General features: G+C 45.1%; 1 protein-coding gene across 1 annotated transcript; it reads left to right on the plus strand.

Moving 5' to 3' along the window:
- T265_06856 (hypothetical protein) lies at window positions 1-26,403 on the plus strand (the record flags this gene model as incomplete). Its single annotated transcript, XM_009172238.1, has 7 exons — window positions 1-362; window positions 4,098-4,397; window positions 9,552-9,672; window positions 11,142-11,385; window positions 21,180-21,410; window positions 23,452-23,667; window positions 26,259-26,403. 6 exons carry the CDS (start codon window positions 4,185-4,187, stop codon window positions 26,284-26,286), a joined length of 1,053 nt encoding a protein of 350 aa, XP_009170502.1.

Below are 26,403 nucleotides of genomic sequence, written 5' to 3' on the forward strand. Positions count from 1 at the left end.
AAACATTGTTCGTTCTTTGGAGCATATTGGTGAGCAGTGGGTAAGGGAGCTGGCTAGTGATCAGGTATTTCAGTTTCCTTCCAACATCAACTTCATTTAAGATGTATTTCTAGAGACTCACACACCGACTGAATGATAAAGCCGGACTTTGCCGACTACTGGTTCAAGGTTCCGCCGCGCTGGGTATTAGTTCGAGATCTGGAGACATAGATGCAGTGTTGCTCGTGCCTAATTTTGTCGATCGTGATGACTTTTTCAGTTCGTTTCCTTCTTGGTTGAGGAAAAGTCGAGATATATCGGAGCTAGCAGCAGTTCCAGATACGTTTGTACCGCTTATTCGGATAAAGGTATCTGGCATTCAGGTATGCTTCCCGCCTTGCAGCCTTGCGTTTTCATCGTCTGTTTCTTAGACAGTTATCAATTCGAATGATCTTATTTCATGGCCTGTGCACTAAGTCACTACACATTTGTCTTGGTGTCGTTTGTGAAGCCATCTTAACCGAGCCAATGGTTATGACGTGTCTGTCTACACCCCAGTAGTCCTTAGCTTTGATCCTACTAAAGAATGCTTCATTACAACAGGTAAAGTGAGTGCTGTAGTTGTTAGAGGAATGAGAGTGTTTATAGACAGGTTTGTAGCTGCCTTGGCTCAACCATATAGTCTTCTTGAGCTAGATTCTGTGAGCACGACACAGCTGTATGCTGCCAACAAGTAACCAAGCGTCATCATTCGCTGTTGGTAATGATAATGTTAATGGTGATAAGCCGTTTAGAGGCATTGCCAATTTTTGAAGCAACCGAAATTATCTGACGACATGGCGCCCTCGGTTCACGATAAAAACGCTAATTAATGAAATCTCCATAATTTCTATCTGTTTTGGACCATTTAGTGATTCCCGGTGGTTTCTCGAATATTTGGTTCAACTCAGCCTGTGCACTCACTAGTTACTGCTTGTCTTCGCGTTTCTTGGGGATGTGAAAAATGTGCACAACTCGCCCACGACGAAACAAAGCATGTATGCAGGAACTACCTTATTAGACGCCTTTTGACCAGTCTGTGCTCAAAAACAAGCTTATTGGTCGTAGTTTGCAAACCTATGAGCTGTTAGGTATTCCGTTGTGGAAGCAGTACTGTCAGCCGCATGGTTATACGGCAGCGAAGCATCAGTGTTGAACACTGATGTCATGCTGTCGATTATATGCAGACAGTCTGATTTGTGATTGTGAGGCCACTGACAAGCTTCACCTGTCGTCCCAGGTTAAATTTCCTGTCACAGAATTATATGCATATTTATGAAGCTTCTCCAGTGCTACCGGTTCCGAGCACAGGCTCACCTCGCCAAAGCTAGAGCAGCGGACCGTTTAGTCTTCAACTGTTAGCCAAGTGGTCGCAGGTTCGAAATTCCATGAGTTTCGTTTGGTACGCGCTGTTGTTAAAACAGCTGTACAGTGCATCTAGACTTTTCAGCATAGATTATGTTCACTTACAGAATAAAATCTCTATTGTGAGTCTGCATATACTTGTAGAACAACGCAACTGACCTCGTAGTAGCCTTAGCAGCAGTAGCAGCAGAATTCCTGAAGGATCTCACAGGTGCTTCCCTAGGTATCATGGAATAGTGACAATCCACGCAGCCTTCCTTGATACAGAGACGACTTATCATACAGGGCTTCTTCATGTAACAGTCTGTCACACAGTCTGGGACACAGTCTGTGTCCCTTCACAAATCTGAATCGGTCTTTGCTTGTATGTCGAGTGAAAACTGGCTCCGTGCAGGTATTATATTGCAGATAAGTTGTAAGCTTCATAGGTTTGTTGCTGTGCAGTGCGAATAGTGAACCTTTTTTGTGAGGTTGACTTTCGACTAACTGAAGATCGGTTGGGTTGACTCATTCACTAATCGTGTTAAGGTCTAAGGGGGATACGTGCTCTGGTGAATTCTCTGAGATCATGAAGGTCATTTGAGCGGTAGCATCGTCCTACTTGAAATTCAGGAACTATGGGAGCTCACAAATGGTGGCTCGAGTGATGGTATGAACGTCCGAATGAAACTCTTGCCATATAAGTATCGACGTTATGTGGGAGACCGATAGTTCCTAAAATAATTTGTTGAGGTCCCATGCGTCGTTGGCTTTCAAACTCGATATTTTGAAATGGCCGACGTGAAAAGGTTCAGTCATACAATTCTGTAGAAACATCCCATGTGCGAATTCTGTTATCTCAGTAACCTTCGGATGTTTATAAAAGGGCGTACGGCTCGATACTGTTACTCTCTGCACCATCCCTAAGCTGTGGCAACCAAGTTAGTTGCTCGCGTTTATCTCCCGTTTTTTGCCCAGGGATCATCCTCTTGAAGCAGGTGAGATTTCTGAAGGTTCAACCAAGATCTCCGTTGAACGCGCTCATAGAGACGTTTCCTGTATATTTTTGTGCTCCATACAAATTCCACACGCTGCAGCTTTTGTCGCTCCTATTATGGTATCTCTAGTCTGATTCTACTCTTGATCAGCAAGTGCATCCTTCATAGTTGTTTCGTTGAGATAAGCATGTGACGTGAGAGTACTGGTCTCATTATCATTCCAAAGGACTGAGTGATAATTTTGTCTGGATTACTGTAGTATGCCATAGCATCATGAACTTCATGACCTATGCTTGATTCAGTTCCACTGTCCGGTATACCTCAACTGAATAGAGCATGTTGTAACGTGGAATGTGTTCCTTAACAATCTGACAAAGAGGCGCACAATAAATATGGATAAGGAAGTACAGTGAACAGCGATTCGAGCGATATAAGGATAACAGAACGCATGTCATATCGAGTTTTGTATAGTAGGCAGTAAAATGAGAATGTGGCGCGTGGAAGTTCTTTATAAAAATAGTGCGAACTGATTGATACATTCAGGAGGTGGTAGTCGTAAGCGGAGTTAAACGCTGTGCGTGGCCCCGAAAACTCAGTGTGTTGTGATTCTAAGCGCGAGCCAACCAGTGGATCTCGGGGCCACTGTCAGTTTAATGCAACACGTTTTACTCATCTTAGATTGGAGCGTAGTTCGGCTGGATAGTCGGTCAGATAGCAGTTAAAACACGAATCCTGTGGATAAAGACTTGCACTGTTCAGCTATAACTAGGTTGCTTGAGCCTATTATAAACAAAAGAATCTTCCATGCAACCGCTTCTAACTAGTCCTTATACCCTTATTCAAATAGGTGTTTGAAACCACAGAAGTCTAGGCCTTACACATATCATAACATATGGCCCAACCTCGCACGCGGGGCACAAATTCGTCTGTGTCAAGCAGGATGTCGTCCAGCCAGGGAAGCGGTGATCACGTCTTGGGCAGCGCCACACACCGTCGACACACAGGTGTCGACTCCAAAGCTGCCTTTGTTTCCTCAGATAGGTTAGCTTCTGTACCCATAGTTGGCCAAATAGGAATGCCCCTCGAGCATTATTTATACCCTGCGTGTTCTCCATTTCCATACTTTTGGCCACATAAGAGTTCGCACTGAACGGTCCGAAAGTTTAGACGCAACTACTGGGGTGTGGCAGGTCTTTCCTATTTTCCCTCTTTTGTCTGGCTTTGTCATCTACATAACACAGGACGGTGAACTTGGTATTGAAAATGCATCTGGAGAAAGACCAGTTGGCATGGAGACTGCGAAATACATTTTCTTGTCATGTGAAAACCATCAGTTCACACGATCTATCACAAAATTGGATTTCGAGAGGAATCCCTTTTTCGCTATGCATTTTGCACCTCCAAAGTACGAATTTTTTCGTGTATCCTTTGTCCATCTTAAAATTCAATTAGCATAAATTACGTCTGTCAATCTGTTTACTACTAATCTGGGCACCTGTTGGTTCAAAAAGAACCTTAGGTCACTCCTATCGACGCACGTATCTCGTTTGTCAGAATGATCGAACAACTGCGTTTGTCGTACTCCTCCATTCCTCTACAAGTCGCTGATTGACCTCCAGTTGTTGGTCAACTTAATCATTGCATTTGAAATTTTACGCGTTTGGTTGTAGTAATCCCTTCTGGTAATTTGATGTGATCCATTTGAAATAGTTTCACTTTGTTCAACATCCTTTGCAGGTTGATTTGGTGATCAGCCGTCTCGCTACCTCATACATCCCTCGACAGCTGGATTTTGAGCAAACTCCTGGGGATTTGTACCGCAATATGGATACAATCTCAGTACGCAGTCTTTCTGGATTGCACTTGGCTTACGAGCTGAACAAAATGATGTTTGGTCACGCCCAATTCCTCCCACTGCTCCGCGTCATTCGCACTTGGGTCAAGGTTAGAGCAATTGGATCTTACGTCTATGGTTTTCCTGCCTCCATTGCTTGGACAATCATGGTTGTGTACATATGCAGGCGACTGGGAGACAATGTACGTAATATCCACTCGTGTGTTTTTATTCCTTTACTCCTGACACATTTTTCTCTCCATTCGATTTCGGACCTCAAAGTACTTGTTGTTGCGGAGAAAATAACGGTACTTGGAGTTTGACCGTCCTCAACTTTACGGCTTTCTAGGCGGTTCTGTGCAGTTGTGGGATTTAGCGAATCTCTCCTTGTAGCGACTGCTTCTGTGTGGACCTATCAGATAAGAACGGAACTGCTGAAACTAGTGTGACTTAGCTGCGGTACAAGAATGAGCTGCCACACCCCGCCCAGCAATAGCTGCCATTTTGACCGATGATTGGGCCTCAGTGTTTAAGTGATCTGGCTAAACTAACTAGAACTTTGTTCCTCAAGATTTAGTCATACCAAGGAAATCAAAGTGGAGCAGTTGGACAAAACCCAGCAGGCTCTCATACACTATGGGCCTCTGTGATTGGAGTGTGAAGGCAGTAAAGTGTTTCCTCCAGGCGACCAGTATATCCAAATTTATGGAGGCGGCGTTCCTGCCTGCCTTCGAGGGAATACTGTACACTCCGATCACCCAACGGTTGACACTGACCACCGGTGTGTTATTCAATACGATCGAAACACTCTCAAATCCAAATAGTCTGATCTTCAGAGGACGCCTGTTCTCCATGATCGAATTAGGAATCATACATTTATGCATTGCCCCCTGCAACCCCGGCTAGGCAAGTCCTCCGTAGCTAGGTGTGTCAAACTAATAAGTCACTTGCTCCGGTCAGGGTACCTCAAGGAAACTCCTAGCATGTTGCCTCGTTAGCTAGACTTTTTAGTAAGAGGTTACGTACAGGGCACCGGAGCATAATCTGCCTTCCCCCACAGACAAGGGAATCAGACTTTTTAGTCAAAGGATCAATGTGGGGCACCTCAAACAGACTCGCATTTTCGGCCTTGGCTACCCAGAAGTAACATCTGCTGACGCGGCTGTAGAGCAACGAATAGCCTCCTTATTCTATCAGCTCCAACTATAATTGCTGTCCATATCAGCACAACCTCGTCTGGGTGTATCTCTTTAGATCTGTCATCGGTTCCTAACCCCCGGAGAAATGAAACAAACTTATAAAACAAGATTATCTGTTCCCCGTAATGGCGCTTCGTTGCAGATCGGTTGATAGGTGCCTCTCGCCCATACCTGTCCCACTTCCCAAATCGATGTGTGTTGTGCCTGCAGAGCACATTTATTAGATCCTGCCATGGTAGTGCTGCTGAACACAGTTAAAGGCAGTTTATTCACACGTATCAGGTGATCTAGTAGCGATGCTCCGTGGTCACAATGCTATGGGTATTGCGTTAATTGCGAGAGCCTAAGACGCTTAGCTCAATCGGATTCCTGTGAACAGCAGTGCGTGTGCAGTAAGAATGAGCGGCTCTGTCGGCACGGTCTGCAGTCAACTCTCCAAAACCCGAAATCTGTTCATTAACTCTGCACACCGAAGACCTACATTGGTACAGAAATCGAAGTTTCACTAAGGTTTGGACAGAAAAGCGTCCACTCGAGCTCTGAATAGTTGGAGGTTGCTGGCGTTAGGAAGAAACCGTCTGAAATAGTTTTTCAAAAGCCTGTGATCTCGAGGAAAACAAAAGGATAAATAGTTCTGTTTGGTAATTTTACAAGGGTGAATGTCTGAGTATATCGGGCGCAAGCAGGGTTTTGAAAAACAACCGTCTTTATAGTGGTGATAAAATAGAGAAAGGGTGTGTCCCCCATAATTTGAGAACTCTAGAATACTTCGACGTATTCAGGAAAGCCCACTTGAGTGACGCACAAAATCACAAGCCAGAAATTGTGAATTCTTGAGATTTGTCGAAAGATGCGGTACTACATGTACAAAATACTTAATAAAAGGGGTACAAACCTCAAATTATGGGGGTTTCCGTCTAAACTGTTGCACGAAGTAGTGCAAGCCCAAAGAAAGCCCGGAGAAGATGGCAAATCGATCTTGGCTTGCGACCTAGGCCTGGGTACAACACGTGGTCAAACAAAAACGCGCGTAAAGAATGGCTGACCAAATTGGTTCGACAATTCAAGGGTTAAAAGTTCATGAGGGATTACAAATGCATATCAAGTCTTTGAGGTAGACACAGTAAACAGCAGCAGACAAGGGAGGGAAGTGCAGAGGAAGAAGCTAAGGGTTATAGGACAACGAAAGCAAGTCACTGAAGCGTACGACTTTTTCGGAAACTATGCGCAGCTGAAAAATAAGTAGTAGTTGCACGTCAGTCCCTGTGGTTCGTACGGATCCTATGGGAGCCAGGGTAAGGGCTTCGCGGGTGAATGTTGCTCTTGTCTTATTCGTCGATGGCAATTTACCAGTCTGTGAAGTATCAGGATGTGATGTTTTTTTAAACCGCGTTTGGTATTACTTTGACGACTACTTTGTCTGCCGGTAGTAATCATTTTGAATCGAGAGTTTGTCCCCACCCACCATGCAACCTTTGGGTTCAAGTGAAAACACTCACTTCCCTCCTCTCTTCAGCTGAACTAATTGATAGACTACCCTCAAGTAAAGTTTCTGAGTAGCTTAATGTTTCCAAAAAAGATCCACTTTTCCATCCAACCGTGAGTGACAATATCGTTCACCTGATCGTCCTTCTGTCTGATTGGGTCGTCCTACCCGATCGCCAGTCGCATCAAAATGCACCCACAGATTGTTGGGCCGTTCCTCCCTATGGATTAATGTGGTGGTATAGGCGACTAGGAGATGGTCTATGAAAGTCAGAAGAATCTAACAATACCAAGATAAGCGGAAGTCGATGGCTCTATAGGCTTCAGTGAACACGTGATCGCATGATAAGAACAACGTTTGGGACGATGGATATTTAATCTGGGTACTCGTATCCTTTTGGTTCAGATTTGCAACGCAGGTAACCAGAGTTTCTGAATGTCCCAGGTCATTTCCAGGCATTGCTTGGTTATCACTGAATACGATGTGTGCACTCGATAGTGAAGATAACTACATTTTGCTTTGTTGTTCAGTGAATGTAAAACAGCGTTCTAACCTGCCTGTCTGCTTTATTCCAATCAGTCACAGATATCAACGTTTTGCGTCTGCAGATGGTCATCTGGGTTTCGAACTTCTGAACCGGTAGCCGAGCGAAACAGCGGCGAGGAATCGCTGGCTCCCAATAGTCATGATCTTTCCTGTTTGGTTTACACATTCTTCGCACAGTTCGCGTCCTGGCCTTGGCCCCATCCGGTTCAAATTGCCTCAATCAAATTTGCTTCGGATTTGAACATCTTTTCTTGGGATCCCCAGGTAATCCTTCGCTGAACATCTCGACGGTTTGAGGCGGTTTCGTATTTTCCGCTCTGATTCTCACGGCCGAATTCAAGCCTAGATTTCAAAAATACAATCAGAATATGTTGAATTAATGTTGGAAAATTTTAACCCACCACAGATCCAGGTGCAACACGGAGATCACACATTTATGAAACGATGAATGGGAGGCAAAGACTGTTTGTCATATTGTCTGTTCCAACTACCTCTGAGCTGCTGTCTATGGGACTGGATCTGCACGAATCCAGGCGATTCCCGGTTATCGATAAACCAGTTGTTTCTACGGGTACGTTACTAAACGGGTCTCGAGGATAGATGTCGGCTAGCAGTGAACTTGTTGTGTAGCAAGGCGTAGATCGAATTTATTCACATGGGAAAATATGGAGCTAAGTTGAGTGTGAAATTCTGTTAGGTGAGGCGTCTCTGCCTGTGCCGTTGAAGGCCTTTACCTTTCACCTACTAATAAGTAGCGTAAAATTATAGACGACGCACTGAAACTACTAATCCTAGGTTGCACGGTTCTCCCCAGAAAGGAAACCTCCCTGATAAGCCGCCCAATGTATATCTTACTGAAAGCTATTGTTCTTTGGAGATAAAATCACCTGATTAATGCAGTTTCCCTCTCCTATACCCTTACCACCCTTCCGTCACTCATGAAATTCCGTGAAAACTTTTTTCACTCTGCCATCTTTCGATTCACTGAATCGGTTGACCGAATTTCTAGGCAGACAGCAATTATCAGTATGCCACATCCTGGCACAGTTCCTTCTTTGATGGTACATCGAAGGTTGTCGAATGCTCTGGCCTATATCACCCCAGACAGTACTATCAGATCACTGGAAACCGTTAAATTTTCGGAGCGAAAGGTTCTCACAAAAGCCGATGGATAAACCGAGTCGTTTGGAAGCCGTATAATTGCCCAACTTTAATTATCCCCCGATCACAGTGAAAAAACTGTATACTGCTTCAGTTTATTGGCCGATTTACAGTCTTTTTGGCGTTGTTTTTCCACATGGCTTCACCTTCCTCCATTGCCCCGCCATAATGGTCTAAACAGAAGGTTGTGATTCATCATCATGCTGATCCAGTTGTTTAGTCAGGGTGACATATTTGAAGTAAAAACCGTCATAGACGAGAAATTCAGCTGGGTCCAGTCGAGTCTCCCGTTGGAACCAAATTAGTGTGCAAACGGGAGCATTTGGCGAATCGCCATGTTTTATCGCCCTGCTTTTCGTGTTAGTGGGCCAACCCAGCGTAATTCAGATCAACTAAGCCGCGGATCTGATGGTCCACAACGGCTGTCGCAGCGATATAACATGAACGTGATAGCGCACTCTACACTGTTGTGAGGGATACCCGGTCACTGGGAGAAACAGATGTTGTCCTTACTACAGTCTGTGGTCGCTTTCAATTCGCCCACCACTGAACGTGAATGCAGTGATATGCATGTCTATATTCTATGACCAACTAATTCTTCTTCTTCATTGCGTGTCAGATGTGCGTCAAAACTTTTGTTCGGTAGTTTTATTTATCCTGTGGCTATGGAAACCAGAGGTTTCTTATATGTTCTGGTAGAATGGGTCTCCAGCTTCACTTCTCATTTTGGACGATTTGGAGTGAATTTCTGACCAGCTCCCTGAGGCAAATTAACAAAGACCAACCGACTCGATCAGACCATCGGGGATCCCTTTTTACCCCTTAGTCCGGAGGAGCATCACTATAGCGAAAAATGCTCACCACATGTATCGTGGCCAACTTGTTTCTTAGGACACTCCGAACATGTACTGCAGCAACCCTATACTCTCATCGTCTTATACCGTGTTTGTCCCATTCCATCTTAGCGCAATGCCCAGGATGGTCGTGACCTTATGCCTATTCTTACTCCAGTATTCCCTAATAAGAACGCTGCGTTTACAGTACGTCAAGCGACTCGGAAGATTGTCACCGATGAACTTATACGAGGTTAGTGCTATGGTGTTAGCTTGCTTGCCTTAGCATCATCTTCACCAACGGTTTATTACAAAGCAGCCTATATGATAACTAATACAGCTATGGTGACGATGAAGTGTGTTTATACGCTTTGATAAAGCGTTGTAACAACCCCATAACCACTCATTTGTTTGCTGCAGTTGTTAAATTGAAACCGGCTCGTTTCACACGGTTTTCAAGCCCTCCTCAGATTAATCAGTGTTGGACATGAGCCATTCACCAGCTTCACCATCCAGCAGCAATCGAACTGCTCCGAAGCCTAATCTTCACACGCCTCATGAGATGAGGGAAGGCTGGATGAGGTGACGACCGTTTCGATAGGATAATTCAATAAACCACCCATGTTGGGTCTACCAGGGAAGGCCAAACCTATCTAACATGGGCTCTGTGGCCCTAACTGGTTTTTATGCCGATTCCCAGAGCGATAAATTCGCATAATGGGTCATTTAAGTAAGTTTTATCTGTTATTTAAGGAAATTGTAGAGACAAGTTCCCCATTGACTTTATTTCACTGAGTTCTCCAGGAACCCTGTGGTCACCTACTCTCATGTGATAATTCTACCTGGCTCCTTCTACGAAGGATTGCAGATCAGCAGCAGACCGATTCTTATTAGCAGGGTTAGTGATTGGGGCTGAAACTGACAAATAAACGAAACTGTTCAGGCAGGTGCTGTCCCACCATTGACCGAATTGAAGAAGAGGTTTCAGCCAAATTTGGGTCCTTGACTCGAAGGTTTCCCCTGCAAGGTAGCGGAAAAAATAGATTTTCGTTCCCGTAGCTGTGAGAGGTTTACTCAGCCCGCGAGTTCAAGTCTCGAAACATGATTGTCAGACTCTCGGTGCTACTACCTCATTCATGTCCCTTTTGAACAGCCGCAGGTGCCGGCTGACCTTTGGAGTGTGCGATTTTTAGGACTCGTCTTTTGTCGTTCAGAGAAGGGCGGCAGCGCTTCTGTGCCTATAGGCACATCTGCCACAGAGAACAGTGCGAATTGGTCTCAAGTTCCGCTTCGCAAAGCGATTAATCACAGCTCTTGGTCGGAGTTGACCTTCTACAAAGGCCATCGCCCCTGGAACTCTCAACTGTCTGGTTTATGCCTGTTTTGATCTCTACTTTCTACGCTATCCGCATTCATTATTGCGTGATTACGCCATGCTGTCCATTACGTTACGATAGCTAAACGTCTTGTGAATCTGTCATATAACAGTTTACTAACTGTATGGCGGTTGAGGTAACTCTGCGGTTAAAGTGTCAGAAGGTACGTAGTTTTAGTCTAACCATGGTTTTTCGATCGCTCCTGTCTGAGGTTGGGCCACCTAACAACATCTCAACTCGCGTGCTTCCTTCGGGTTGCATGAATAGCTGTACGCCGAAAAGGTGCCACAGCTGGATGCTCATCTTCTTAGTTTCATTCTTATTGGAGTTCAACACTCATTTGTAGCCGAGACTATGCTAACGTGCGGTTCAAATGAAACCGGTGGTGGGCTTTCAAAGCAGTGGTGCATGAAGGCTAATTCATTACATACTCCTCGCCGTGAGGTGTTTCAATTCCGAGTTTATGTTTCATATCCATGTAACTATTTTGTTGTACCTTACTCAGCTCGTGATATCGTTTCGGATGTTCTTCGTGGATCTGGGACATGGGAAAAGCTGTTCGAACGGTACGATTTACGGGATCACCATCGGTAAGTGGCCTAATTTTTCCGCTTCACTACCCATGCGATGTTAGCCATTTTTTGGAATCGCCTTGTTTCAGCACCGAAAACACCAGAAACTTTGGTTTCTTCCACCATACTGTTTCCCATTGTTCTTAGTTTGACAGTAGAAGCAGTTCGATAGCAACTTATTTATCTGACGGAGAACGCTTATGAATTCGTCAGCAGACTGGCTTCTCTGTGGAGTCTCCAGTGGGGGGACTATTGCGTTGTCCCTTGATTGAACAGTAGAGGTGTTTTTAACATACCTTCCTCGACTTATTCTTGGTGTATGATGAAATTGACTGTGAGGATGAGCTTTACAGAGAGCATGAGGAACACAGATATCCGTGATACCTCTCAAAGAGAATCGTTAGCATCCCCGCACTCTCAACACTTTCTTGTTCAACGGCGCCTGAGTTCACAGTTTATTATAACCTGAGATAAACGGTGTAGTATATGCGTGCTCCGAAACGGCACAGTTTATTTTCAGCGGACTATACAGCGCCTTATGTCGTTTGAGTTGGGATCGAGTCGAAGGCGTCTCATAACAAACACGTTTTGGTAGCCACGGTGGTTTTTAATCACCAAACGGAAAACACGTTTCTTCGTTGTATCCTGATGATATAACAGCAATCCACATGAGGACGTGATGTGAATCAATGTGTATTGCCAATTGATCTGCAGTCAATAGTCGATCCTGGAAATCCTAGCCAGTGGCTAGGTGGTCAGTGCGGCACCGTGTTTATTCTGCAGCAGGAGACACCAGATGGTATGACAGCGTTCCCTACGCCCACTGGATAACAACTGATATGAATTCGTCATCACCCCTCAATTCGAGACCATCAAAGTGTGCCTGCGATGACCTTAGACGCTATTAGGACCACTGTTCACCATAGATAAGTATTGCGACAGATGGGTACAGGCACCGGTGAAGGAAACATTGGCTGAGGAACTGTATGCTTCCTCAGTTCCTTCGCAGCCCATTGCAGCACCTGCCTAATCACCGGGTACGCATGCGCGGATATTTCGCTTAGACTTTACATTAGAGTTTCGGGGAACCGTCGATAAAGTAGCCCAATTTCACGGGCTGGAGCTTACATGCTTGATGCTGAAAATATAGCCATAAGAACGGAAGTGCGAATGGTAGTGTGCAACTTGTCACTCCCCTAGGCCTCCGACTGGTGTAACTGCAGCTGAGATCTGTATGAGAGTTTGACATGATGGCGAGCGATAATTAGTAAAGTTTGGAGCATAAGCAACATGACAGTTTTGGCTGTCCATCATGCAGTTTGTGGCCAGTAGGTAGATCCCGCCTGTGAATCTACACGATGTCCGATGTGGGATGAGGCGATTTCTTTCCACATTGGTCATGGTCGTACGAGCGATGAGAATCCGGTTAGACGCCAAAAACAGGGAAGATAATCACGATCTTTATCTTGAAGTTCCGACAACAAAGCAGCATTGGTTGGCAAAAAGCCATTTTGCAGGCAGTAAGCCACTACATCTGCTACAACCAGGTCCCGCGGCTTTTGAATGGTAGACACATAATCATTGGCTCATGTCAAGGAGAGTACGGATACTCTGACAGCTGACATAGAGTGCACTTCTGGTTTTGTAGGAAGTTACATGAAGAGCTTGTATATTTGTCACCATAACCGCTGAGTCAACACATGAAACCTTACTTGCACGGGGTGACGTCATCATCGATCAAGGCAGGATCTAGTTTAAGAAAGACAGCTCTTGTTAATGGCTGTACCTCTAGCCTTTACACAATCAAGTGTGGCCTGAACAGCAACAGAAAAAGTGTAGATGACGAAACCATTGTTTGTTCTTAAGCTTAACCGCATCCGCCAGATTCTTCGGAGCTAATATTGCTCCGATTTATAACTCAGCCTCCGTATTTCTAAATGTCTCCCCCTGGACAACAAATTTCCATGGTATCCAATATCCTCCAGTGCTGGTCCAACATGTCGGAGGCTTCAGTCCATATTCTCGTGGCAACTGACAACCCCCCTGTGGTGAGGTACCGCATGCCATGTGTTATCTACACTGGGCCCATGTGGCGTTGCCCGTCAAAGTCCACCCCCGTTGTCCGTTTGCCCGTTTATTCTTATCTTAGTGAGATTTGTCGCAGCAGTTTGCTTATCTGATATCATCCCCTTTGGGTCCGCGTAAAGATCGGTAGCCTCCCATGTTTCTCCAATATGCGCCAAGCACTCATTTGCATAGGACTTTGGTTTTGACAGGGTACTCAAGTGAATTCAGCTGTATCTATACTTTGTGATCATCTCCCTCCCCCGTCCAGCTGCCTGGTTGCCATGCCTCCCTAAGGTAGTACGAGGGCTGAGGTACTGTCAGGTTGTCTAAGCCTAGACAGGAGCAGTCGAGATGCTGAGGTTGATGTTTAACCATGGACCTTACGGTCAGGAATTTCATGTCTTGACCACTGAGCTGTCTTGAGCTGTCGCCCGTCACGAAGAGACGATCTTACCGTTGTGTGTCTTTGTGATCCGTTGGGCCGTACTGGGTGGTGTCCGTGCGACGCGTACGGTGTCTCTCATGCCAGGTTGATCAGTAGTAAGGGGTCTAACTGGTCTTCCAGGTTGGGAGTCAAAACATGTGTATTCCATAAAGATGGTAATGCACTTGCGTTAAATGCAAGTGCAAATGCCAAACAACGCTTTGACTCTGAGAGAGGACCCTAATCGTCTTTCTGTCTTGGTCTGGGCGCCCTGGCAGTATCCCAGCCCATGTACAACAATGCTACTCACAACTAACAATACTCTCATACCATGTAGGCTGTCACGTGGTGTCGTCAGCCGGGTCACCTTACTTGCTGCAGGTAAGTGAAAAGATGCTACTGCTGGCGGCTCCCTTCTTACACTCATGTATTCCCGCTTCTACCCTACCCCATGCAAGTTTTAATACTCACTCTATAGGTCCCAGCACTAGCACTGACAGCCATGTTTGCCATGCATCACACTCAGCTGCAGCTGCTGTACGTCCGACTTCAGTAACAACTCCAAAGATTTCGAAGTCTGTTTTCAAACCCCGAAAGCCTGTCTACTTAGCTGCCTTTAATGTTCGCACTCTGAAGCAAGTGGGACTACAAGTGGTTCCTACTCGTACGCTGGATCCCGTTTGCGTTGGTGTATATTGTCTGTCAGAAACAAGGATGCAGGGAGCAAGTACTGGGTTCAGACTGACTGCCCTTTCGCTTTCTTCGAGATTCTGACCTCTGGTGATGCGGAGGCCGCTGCCGCTGCATATGCCGGTGCGGGTCGAAAGCGGAAGCGTCTCTACTTGATTGGATAGTTAGTTTAGCAACATCTATGAAAGAACCTCTATCGCACTCAGTTTGTTGTGTCTGCTTACACCACAACGAACTATTGATCTGAATCTGCCAAAGATAGTTTCTATGATGTCCTAGGTGCCCTTCTATAACTAGTACACTCAGAAATCAAACGAATCTATCAGAACACGCTTCTCGAACGACTGCTAAATGCTTTCAAGAAAAAGGTGGACTGCGAACATGGACCCGCCTTCAGCCGAAGAAGTGATCAAGCGTACCTCCACTCAAGCGTTGTTGTGCTCCTGGCCCTGCCGTGTTCAAGAATGGTGGTGGATTTTTCAGTCAGTGTCTGTCTAGCCTGTTTGGGTCTATTCGGGAGAAGGAGACCGTCCCAGACAATTGAGTTGAGTCAATAATAGTCTCCATTCTCAAAAAGGGTATTCTCAGTAAATGTGGTGACCACAGATATGTCTGCTTGACTCCCGTTGTAATAAGGCTTCTGGTTTCACTGATTCTCACGGTGGCACGCGAATCGTTATCCTGTGAGCGTTGTGCGGGATTTCGACCGGATATAGGCTGCGTCGACCACATTTTCACACTGTCAGGTGTTAGAGTGATGCCATATGTACACACAACCCACAGTCTTTGTGTTCCTTGAATTTAAGTGTGATTCTATCGATTCTGTCGACCAGGTAGTGCTGTTAACTACACTTCTTCGACCGGGTATACCCCCGAAAGTTTGTGAACCTAGTCCTTTCCCTAAATTCTCATGCATTTTGGCATGTGACAGTTTATGGTGAGCTCTCCAACAGCTTCCCTACAAAAAGTTGTGTCGGACAAGGATGTTCACTCTCTCCATTCTTGTTCAACTTCATCATTGATGAAATAATGAGGCACACTCCGGGAAGTCTTCAAAACCCCGGTGTTCAAATTATGGCTGGTGAGAACATTACCGATTTGGAGTACGCAGGCGACATTGCCCTCATCTTTAAAGGCCAAAGCGAAGCACAAGTTACTTTGAATAGACTGACTACCGTCACACTGTCTTTCGTTGTGCGTCTTGCACCCTCAAAGTGTAAAGTCATGCTTCGTAACATGCAGTCTCTGGATATACCTTTTACAATTCAGATAGAATCATTGGCAATTGTATAGAGTTTTACATAGCTTGGTAGTTGTGCTAGCTCTGACGGAAGTGTGTCTGATAAAGTCAGTGCACAGATCTCAACGGCCAGAATCATGTTTGCTAATGTGCGTCACCTGTGACGTCAAAAAGGCATATCAGTGGGTCTCAATGGTCGCGTGTGCCAGGCTGAAGTAAGGGCTGTATTGTTGTATGGTTGCAAAACATGGCCTTTGAGGACAGATGATATGAGGTGTCTTTATGTTTTTGAGCACCGATTTCTCAGAAGTGTTGCTGGTGTCGAATGGAGTCAATGAATTCGTAACGAAATAATTAGAAAACGGCTAGTTGGTCGTGCAGCAGGTAGTTCAGTTGCAGAAAACATCCAGCACCATCGATTGCGATGTGCTACGTATGACGAAACACCGTCTGTCTAGACGAGTGTTTTTCTCCGTACCTCCTTCAGAATGGCACAACCGCGCTGTGGACAACGTATGACTTGACAGAACGGTGTGAAAAAACTACAAATTTGGGCGTTGTTGGTGTTGTTCGCCTTCCAGGATGGGGTCCCCGAGACCCACCTGGCTGAAGATGTTGCAAGAAATGGTGGCTGATCGATGTCAGTGGCGTTCATTGTGTCGGTTTCTTTCCAGATTGTCTGATTGGGTGCTTGGAGGTGTAGGCACCTCAGAATGCCTGACATAGGCCAGCACTAGGTCCCCTCTCTCACCCACTCTTTTTCCCTTCTTTTTACTCTGGGCTTTAATTACAATTAGACCAACTTTATGATTGTACGGCAGTAAAACATCGGTGTCAACACTGATTTTACTGTTTCTGATGATGGTGATGGTCTTCTCGCATATAGTTTGTGAACAGAATCAACAATTTAGGATTGGCGCTCTTTCTAAATTCTTTGTGTGATGTCGTCTTCGCGGATGATAGAGGATAGCCCTCTAGGCTTCTGAGTGTATGCTTCGTTTTAGTTAACAAGTACATATACGGGCTTATTCGGCCGCGTATCAGCCAAATGATGCGTTTTTGCTTTGACACGGACGTGAGTTTAATTGCACCCTGGGTTTTAGCTGAATACGAAATATACGTCAACCAATACATTCATCCTCTGTTCATCGCTACTCCGTCTTGAAATTCGCCTTCTGCAGTTTCTCAGTACCTGGCTGAATCTCACCTGCATGCATGGAACCTGCACTTGTCAGTCGACCAGTTCAAAGTTGGTTGTTTAAGCCTCACAAACCATTATCATTTGTCTGTTTACGTTTCAAACAACCTGTTACATTCGCTACCAATCACTCCTCCCGTGCTCGCCGAATGGCATAGATATGGCCGCCTATTCTGTTTACGTTCAAATTCTTTGTCTAAGTTTGACTACAGCTTGATTTGGACATGGAACCCAAACAGGCGCTTACTTTATGTACTGTGGGCCTCGTAGTTCCATTCCGCTTACACGGTTTTTGTTTTGTATCGAAAAAAGGGTTCAAATGAGAATGGTGGCATTCACTTAACGTTCCCATTCTGACGATCACCGTATCGAAGCATCGGCGTTGAACACCGATGTCATACTGTCGATGATGATGATACTGAGACACCACACATGAACTAATCTGATTTCACGCATATCGTGGATCTCTCGGTGCACTAGCTTCTTTCCGTACATGACAATGATTCCATTACGTGGTTTGAGGGTGCGGAGGAAAGCGACAGGTTTTATTTTATCAGGATCGATTCCTGTTCAATGGTTGCATTTTCAAAGATGCCATTTTTGCGCCTATTCTAGTTTTACTTTGGTTTTCGGATACTACTACCAAAAACTGCTACTGTGGTGTAGTGGTCAAACGCCGCAGGGATCTTACTGACTGTATTATTTGAAATTCTGTTCCTCGTGAATAATCCATACGACTAATTGTATTACATCCTACCACATACCCGATACGGCACCGAACACATCCGTCGTTCGATCAGAAGCCGGGTTTCCTTGTTTCAATTGCTGTGCCCTCTTATTGGGCCAGTCTTTCAAAACCAGATGGGCTAGACTCTTGCGTCGTTGGTTCTGGACAAAGTCGCTCGAGAATGCCCTGACATGCGTTGCCTTGCGAGGCAGATCGAGTTACAGGCCACCAGGAGTGATCCCGGAACACAGATTTACGTTATCTCATTACCTTGTGGCACACTTTTGGGTCAAAAGATCAAAGTTTTGTCTAGGCTTGGGCAACCTGACATTATGCCGGCCCTCGTGCTTTCTTCGGGTAGTATGGGAGCTAGTCACCGAAAGGGTATTACAGATGAACGGTTATCTCAAAGCATCAAAATAGGCTTATCACAATCAAACACCCTTGCTTAGTGTGGAAGATCGGTAAACACAGTTCATCCTCACAGCTGATTGTCCAATTTTTTTACCCTTCAGTAGACGCTTCTGTCAGCCGTCCAACCGTATTCTCTTATTCAGTCCATTGCTCAACAAAAATTAAAGTGGCACTGTAGTCAACCCAACAGATCCTTTCTGCATCGATTATTTCAATCTTTCTACTCTGTATCAAATAGGTCAACAGGTTTCTTGCCCAGGCCTTTCAATCCCTTATATTGTGTTCCTGACCCCATAATACGCTATCTGAACCGGATCTTGCATCTTAAGTCACTTAAAACCACTCCAGGTTTTTCATATTTGACTTTCTTGATTCTAGGTAATCTTGAAACAATGATTCGTGGTAGGAATGGTGTGGGAGTTGCACTCAGCTCCAGTACCAAAGACATTTTTTGCGTGAATTCCAGTAAACGGTTGCCTTCGCACCTTACGGCTATTTAGGTCAATCAAGGTTAATGCTAATTCATATCCTAACCGGCAGTTACTTGGAGTGTCAGCGTATGCTGCGACTGAGAGCAGCTGGAACACCTGCTTAGAGGTTCTGAGGTCCAATGGGAAGATGAACTAGCCTCACTCCATAGGTTGCGCCGATTTGGTAACGTGATCCGGATGCCGTGGAGCCATTTTTATCGCAGATCCATTCAGCCGGAACACATACGGGAGATGGTCCAAAGGGTGTTACGTCATGATCTGGTAATGAAACGTCAAAGGAAGTGCCAGCGAACTTTGTCGCGATAGCAACTGCCTGGTTGAATGGGGACTCCACTGCGCATCGTATCAAAGGTACGACACGCTGACAGAAATAGTCCAGTCGCGTAGCAAATGGCGCTCCTGTATCTAAGCTGTTGCCGCCGGTGCATAGCGTTAACTTTTTCGCCGACCCATGTACTAGCAGAACAGGTACGATTCTCTCATGCTAATCTGTTATTCATCGGCGGACACAATAACCTCAAGATAGCTCAATGGTTAAGGCGCAAGTCTGCCAACCGAAAGTTCCTGTGGTTGACACCCAACCCTGACATCTCGGCTGCTCCTGTCCAGGCTGGAGCAACTTGACAGCGTCTGCTTCTTCGGGTATCGTGACACGGAAAAAATGTTAGAGGTGGCTTGGACCATTGCACGGTCAATACACGGTTTTCTAGCTACTGTTGTTAGTGATGACGTGAAAGCTCTAATCTACATCCAGTATGAGATTCTAATTACCATTGAAACAACGGAGACACGGCTCCTGCGATAATCAGCGATAGATGTCTGTCTACACCGATATACCGCTTAGGAGTGAGGGCTTCCCAGGCCTCTCAACACAGGCCTTTCTAAATAATACGCCCATTCCTTTCACACACTAAAAGGTGAAAAATGCAGAGAAATCTATTGTGGCCGTTTGCAGAGACTGACGGTCTCATCAGCCTCACCGTATAACGTTGACCCCAGATATTACAAGATTTGAATTCTGAAAGCTGTCATTGCTAATGGTGAGGTTGATCTAGTCCATGTAACGTTCCAACTCTTCTTCCCGTATAGGTATGCAATATGTGACGTTATTTATGATACGCACGAAGGGGCAATCTGTAGATCTTTGTATTTCCTCACATAGTAACACGTGTACAACCGTCCCTATGGCTTTCCAATTCCAACCACTCTGTTCTACGGTTATAAGTCTTGTTGTGTCGACTGTATGGCACCAGCCTAAAACAAAGGATGATCACTTTTTTCATAAGGGAAACTACTCACAAGGTTGCTGAAAACTCTTCGACAGCCCACGACCGGTTTCGTCCTTCTTGGGGCTCATCAGGTAGGCGCAGTCCCCAAGTTTCCGTCAACCTTATGTTCTACTTGAACCCAAATTGCACTGTTTTTGAGAAATGCACTCATTTCAGTTGTAGAATATCATTAAAAAATAGGATAGAATAGTAGAATATCATAAACGAGAGATTCAGTTGGGTCTTTCGTGAAAACCAAACTGATTTGCAAATGAGTGTATTTCTCGGAAAGGATGATTACTGTTCATGCATATTCACATTTTGTCGAAATTCAAGGCTGCCCTGCGCTTTCTCACACTGAACTCACTGATTTGAAGACTTGCGAATTGGAATAGAAGAGTATGCGAGAGGTTTTTTTCTTCTTCGGACTATTTTTGATATTCTTTTGTCTCTAGGTCTTGTAGAGAGTTCCAATATAGGAAATTCAGAGAATGTGCGCATTTTCGCTATGTTCGCTCGTTTTTTTTACACTTTGAAAGTGACTTACAGTCAAGAGGCTTATGCCTATCTAGGATGCACATGATTAGATGAACTTTACCTCTAGCAAATCCCCGCAAATGATCTGCGGAGTTTTTTATTTACGTGACACTAGCGGTAAGCATGCCTACAACTCTTTGACATCTCACTACCAGCTTCGTCGTTTTTTTGTGGGTTCATCAGTTAAGCGTAGTCCTCGAGTTTCCGGTTGAATACTTAATTTGTACGCAATTGGCAAAGTACACATGAATACTGGATCTCTCACTTATGACATTCCTTCGACTGAATGAACTTCAGAGAGTCCTCATTTTTCGGCTGGCACGATATTCGATATACCGACCGGTAGTGGATTGTCGGAGAGTTTTCACGAACAATACAAGTAGTGTGTCGCGTCAAGAAAATATAGTATGATATATCGAGTGTCGTACCAGCCGAAAGATGAAGGAAAATCGGCGCAGCATATTCATGTCAATATTCAGCAGAATCTCTCATGAGCACTACAGTAATTTGAAGGTGAGTGTATTTTACCTGTCTCTGGGATTGCTTGGCCCAGTGCCATAGTGCGTTCTGAGGGGAAGAAACTGCTACTTCAAGATCATTTTGCACAGAGTTTCAGTGTTCTTTTTATAACGCTGGCTTAGCTGTCCAAAGAAGTAAGTTCAGGTGGATAAACGCCACCCATAAATGAGCTACCCGAATAGACCAATTCTAATGTAATTTCGAGTGAGTTTTTCCGCTTTATCATCATCGTGACAGTCCTGTTTGGCGTGTGGCTCAACCACCTGTAACCCCTGCCACTTCAAGTCATTCTATTCTCTGTCCTTCTCTTATCAACAGGCATTTTCTGCTGTTGACGCTACAAACCACTTCCAAAGAGGAGTTAGTTGTGGTTGGTGGCCTCGTCGACTCGCGATTGCGAGATTTGGCCCAGACGCTGGAGGATGAACAGTACATTCGATCCGCTCGCATTGCTCCTGTTCAAGAAAGGTTTGTTTCACGTTTTAAGTGAGCTCATAGTCTACTGTTGTTTAGCTAATAGTCGTTTGTGCGAAAGGCGCTTGGGATACAGCCAATCGTCATGGGACCAGTTATGGGGAATTGTTAGCAAAAGACACCAAAAAAGGTATCCCCTATAACGCCTTGAACGGGGTGAAGGAATCTCGGGTATTTTGGTCATTATGAGGGCCGCTACTACGTGTACATCTTTGTCGGTTGATATAGCTCATCTTCAGGTCAGGACGTGTATACAAAGGACAGATAAATGTTCGAAAGCGCTCAGTTGAATTGAAAATCAATGTGCGGAGAACCGGATTTTGTTTGGAACCAACAATTGACACTCATTTGACTGTTTGGCCGTATAATGTTTGTATGAATTGCTTTTGGACGCAGTTTTCTGGTGGATAAGTTCTGCAGTTGTAGTAACGGTATTTTCCTCAGCTTAGTTCTCGGTCTAAGCCTCCCAAGCTAGCGTTCACGTCAAAACATTGTCAGCTGTAATAACCGCGTACTTGTCGTACAGTGGTTGCAGCTGCCGCAGTTTCGTTCACCGATGATTTGGGGGAGGGGGGGGGTAGCTGCGCATTGCAGGCGCGAGCTGGTAAATTGGTGCATAAATCCAGCACTTTCAGTGAGTTGTCAAGCGGGGGGGGGTTGGAAAAGGAGCTATGCATTGAAAGCAATAGTTTGGAAGCACGAGCGCCATTGATGGCGCGACTGGGCTATGTCTGACAATGTCTCCAGCCATTGATGTGGCCAGGCTCGGGGTCCCCATGCAGGAGGACGGCAATTACCAGCCCAAAACGAAGTCAAGAACAATTGTACAGCGCTTCGTATATATATAGCGTAGGTGATTGTAACCTACTAGAAATTCTGATGCGTTCTGGATGTGCCATTGGCAACCGGCATTTGGCCAATACTGGGTCATGATTGGCTGTTGGGTCCATATTTTCGACCAATCAGATCTCGTCTTGATGCCGGACCGGCAGGCGTCCCGAATTTTTGGCCATTCTCGTGCGGGCTAGGCCTATCGGCCGTAGCAGCGCCTGAAGACGTGCGGTCTAGCGGGATCCGTGTGGAATCCTGCCTAACAGCAATAGTCTTGTTCTTTTGGACTTTGATGTGCGCTTAAAAGCTGTCGAGATGCCCTCTTTCTAGGGTGCATTCTAAAGTCGAACTAGTTGCGTTGGAGGCCATTTTCAATGTGTTTGGACGTGCGTTTGGACAATTGGTTGGTTGGGAAACAGCAGCTATCCTACAACGCTAGCAGCCAACCCATTTCATCAGAACTAACCCACTACATTCTGATCAGTGGGCAACAACTTAGATAGCTAAGACCTTCATCAGGTCTGAGATTGGTCCATGTGTAAACGGTCCACAAGATTTCAAATATAGTCCCCATCTTTGGTTTACAAGAAAATTTGTTGGGGGAAATACATCCCATCGGATGGTTCGAAGATGCAGACTGGTCGATTTCGTTGATTCTATTGCTACCTCTCTCCTGCCTTCATATGAACAGAATCCTGGTTTTTACATGGCATGGTTGATGGATACTATCAACCACAGCATTCAGCCGTAGCTGAAATGTGGGCGTACGTCGCCGAAACATGTCACCTGGCATCAAGTAATTAATGGGGTGTTGTGGTTTATTGAAGATGAACCACAACCTGAATAACTGATATCTTCTCACAGAACACTTTCGTCCGAGTAGGCTGTCATACCACCCGACCTCTGCTTCTTGACTTCCCCTGTCTAGGCTTGGGCAACCTGGCAGTATATCAGTGCTTCCTTATGGTGGTATGGTAGTTGAGCACCGGAAGGGTGCTAAAGCTGTGCGATTTTTTGTGGACAATCTCCGCAAAAACTCATAGAAACAATGATAAACCCCACTATCCTACTGCCTAGTAGTGTGGGAATAGCAAGAACAACGTGAGCACTAGTAAGTTCTGTTGAACCTTAAACGTTGTTAGAATACATGATGCGATGTTCCTAAAGTTCCATCATAATCTTATTTCGCCCCGACATTCTGTAGCCCAGGAACCAATCAATCCAATGCTTCCTGTAAGCAGCTCCGTCGCCAATGGCTAATTGGCATGGACATCGAGTCAGCGCCGCGGTTGCCCGACGGTACACGGTCACGACGTAATGTGGACATCACTGGTTGTTTGTCCACATTCTACCAAATTCTCCGTGAACGAGATGCTTTCACGGATTTTGGTGAAAAACTAACTCATGTTTATCTAAATCGGTGAGTAGCTTCTTGTTTTTGTTCTGTCCAGATTCGACTATAAAAAGCACAACCTAACAGGTCGCAATCATGCTGCAAAATGACCGTCGATTTTAGTTTGTCAAACTATGCAAAACATTTTCACGTAACCAGGAGGGTAGTTCCTCCGCATTAATTGTTATATTACTTGTCGGAAGTGACAGACATATAACAGCCTTGGCTGGATGTTAAGCTTATCAGACTTGTATGCAGGGCTGTTGACTTGAAGATTGTTGGACAATCGGTCTTAGTGAGTTCTGTGGGATGGGATATCAGACGCGCAGTGGAAGTTCATGATTCGCTGAGGTATGCAAGCCGAAAATCCGTGGTCGAATCTGGTATTTGACGAATCGCAATAATTCTGGCAGCGTTTTGAACGCACCCTCTGTAGGTGAATATGTGGAATGCGTGATAAATCACGCACAAAAAAAAACATTCCGAACATAATCCTTCCATTCCACCCGAGTTCGAACCCACTTTTTCTCGTTCTGTTGATAAAGCATGCCGGTCGATTAGAACTCATGTGCTAGGTCACTTTATGTTCTTTGGTATTCGGTTTCTGTCATTTCAGTATCCTGTGTACTTTTGAAGATACCCTGCCTTTCATCTAAATGTTGGCCTGCGCCTTGTATTTCTCTCTGATTTCCGAGTGTTCTGTAACAAATTGTCGCCTGTCTATTTGAGATGAGGGTGAAGTTGTGACATTGTTCTACTAATAATGAATGCATACTTTGGCTACTATTTCCAGTACATTTGTTCGTTGGTGCATAGTTTGCGTATGTCTTTGACACACTGCTTCGCCTGTTGTTGTTATCGTTACCGTGGGTTTGTCAGCCATTTACGTTCAACAAATCGCTTGCATGCCAACTCCTGCTGATGTGGACTTGTTTTACACCGTCCAATTGAGTGGATTCACACGGTGTCATACGGGCTTTTTGCATTGCGGTAGTTACATCATGCATTTTCTAGTGATTTCTGCGAAACAACAATGTACTTCCTTGGGTGGGTTGAGACCGCTGTCATGGGGTTCAGGTTTGGTGAGATATATTTGATGGGAGATATTTTGGTGCCCCATCCATAAATGTCTATGCCTCTATCAGTAGAACTGCAGATAAAATGGCAGTCAGGCACCGGAAGGGCTGAACGATGTGTCTTCTGGATGTGTGTGGGGTACCACATGACCCTTTGCATATATTGTGAGGCTCAACCGTTCATTCGTACCCGATTGATTTTGTAGTTATGAGCCACCAGTGTTGCGTGCTGGTGGCTTTAAATCCTCCCCCTTATCCACCCTCTGGTCCTATTCCCCGGTTCTACACCGGGAACAGGACTTCCGGGTGAATGCGTGTGGACGCAAACGATATATGCTATCACTCATGGTGTGTGGGAAACTATCGGTTCAATCAGGTAACGCAACTCATCCCACCGTGTCTGTTTGTCATGGCCGAGAGTCGTGATCATCCATAAGGAATTGGCGACCAGTTGAAAATTGCAAAGCCGTAGAGTTGTCGCACTGATGCAGTCTAGTGCCTCTATTATTATTCCATTCTTATATGCTCCGAATCCTTGCTCCCGTCGACTATACTGTACTATTCCGTACCAGTAGAATGTCTATACAACTTCCTGTAATATTCTTTCTTCGGTTAACCTAGTTTCGCTCAGAGTATTTATTTCGATGCGATAACGTTTCACTCTTTGTTTCTATTGGCTAATTTGGTGTGCAGGCTCTAAGTATATTCTGGTTATTGCTAGTCTTGTATCTCAACCATCTGAACTTTAGTCCCACAACCGATTCTCTTCTCTTGAGGCGGCTTCATGGAGACCAACGCCTTGAGAATGTGACTCGATTGACGATGAAGGCTCCCCAAGCCCAAGGACTTGACTGGACATAGTTTAGCTTCTAAACGTATTTCAACCGTATTAGTTAGTGCGCTGGCAGTCGCGGCAAACCGTTGGGTGATCAGACAATGCGACACTGAAGGTTCTCAGAGGGCCGGGCGTTTAATTCTACCCAATCGGCTTTTCTTGTAAGTGTGAATGACCGTTCGATGCATGCCATTTTTCAAGCGGTCCGTTTCTGGACCAGCATAAGATCTCTCACTTGATTTTTCGGTGAACTGATGGCGCTTTGGTTGTGTTAGGCTTTTTCACTGGGCACAGTTGTCAACCTAGTCTGACATGCCATCCTACCCAGTCCGAATCCTTGTGCACGATCTTTAGTTTACACACCCCATTTGATTATCACAGAGGAATAGCTGCTCGCTGTCGAGCGTTTAGATCGCTTGTGTGAATGCGTAGACAACGAGGAGTTAATGACATTTTTATCGTTTTTTTACGTCATGAGTACGTACCGTGTTGGCAGATCCGAATCCAATGATTACATGTAATTACGAACTTGCTTTATGGTCATTGTTGAGCGTGAGTGGCTTTTCAACTATAACCTACTCCTAGGACAACAACTCAATTGTTGGGATTCCTACGCGATCGCATGGTTGGTTCATATTCTTACACGCTTCATCCCATTGCTTTGGCCAACTCCTGAGTCTTTTCCCTGTCTCTCTCTCTTGTCACAGATCACAAGCCATGCAACTCATACTATGATGGCGCCGCCTCCTTACAGTTCGTTGAACTTACGCAAGACTTCTCCACAGAGTACTATATTTCTTTTTCAATTCTGCAAGATTAACTCTTTGGAATAATATCTGCATTCAATACAAT

The sequence above is a fragment of the Opisthorchis viverrini genome (assembly GCF_000715545.1).
Source record: "Opisthorchis viverrini unplaced genomic scaffold opera_v5_148, whole genome shotgun sequence".
NCBI classification, from domain to species: domain Eukaryota; kingdom Metazoa; phylum Platyhelminthes; class Trematoda; order Opisthorchiida; family Opisthorchiidae; genus Opisthorchis; species Opisthorchis viverrini.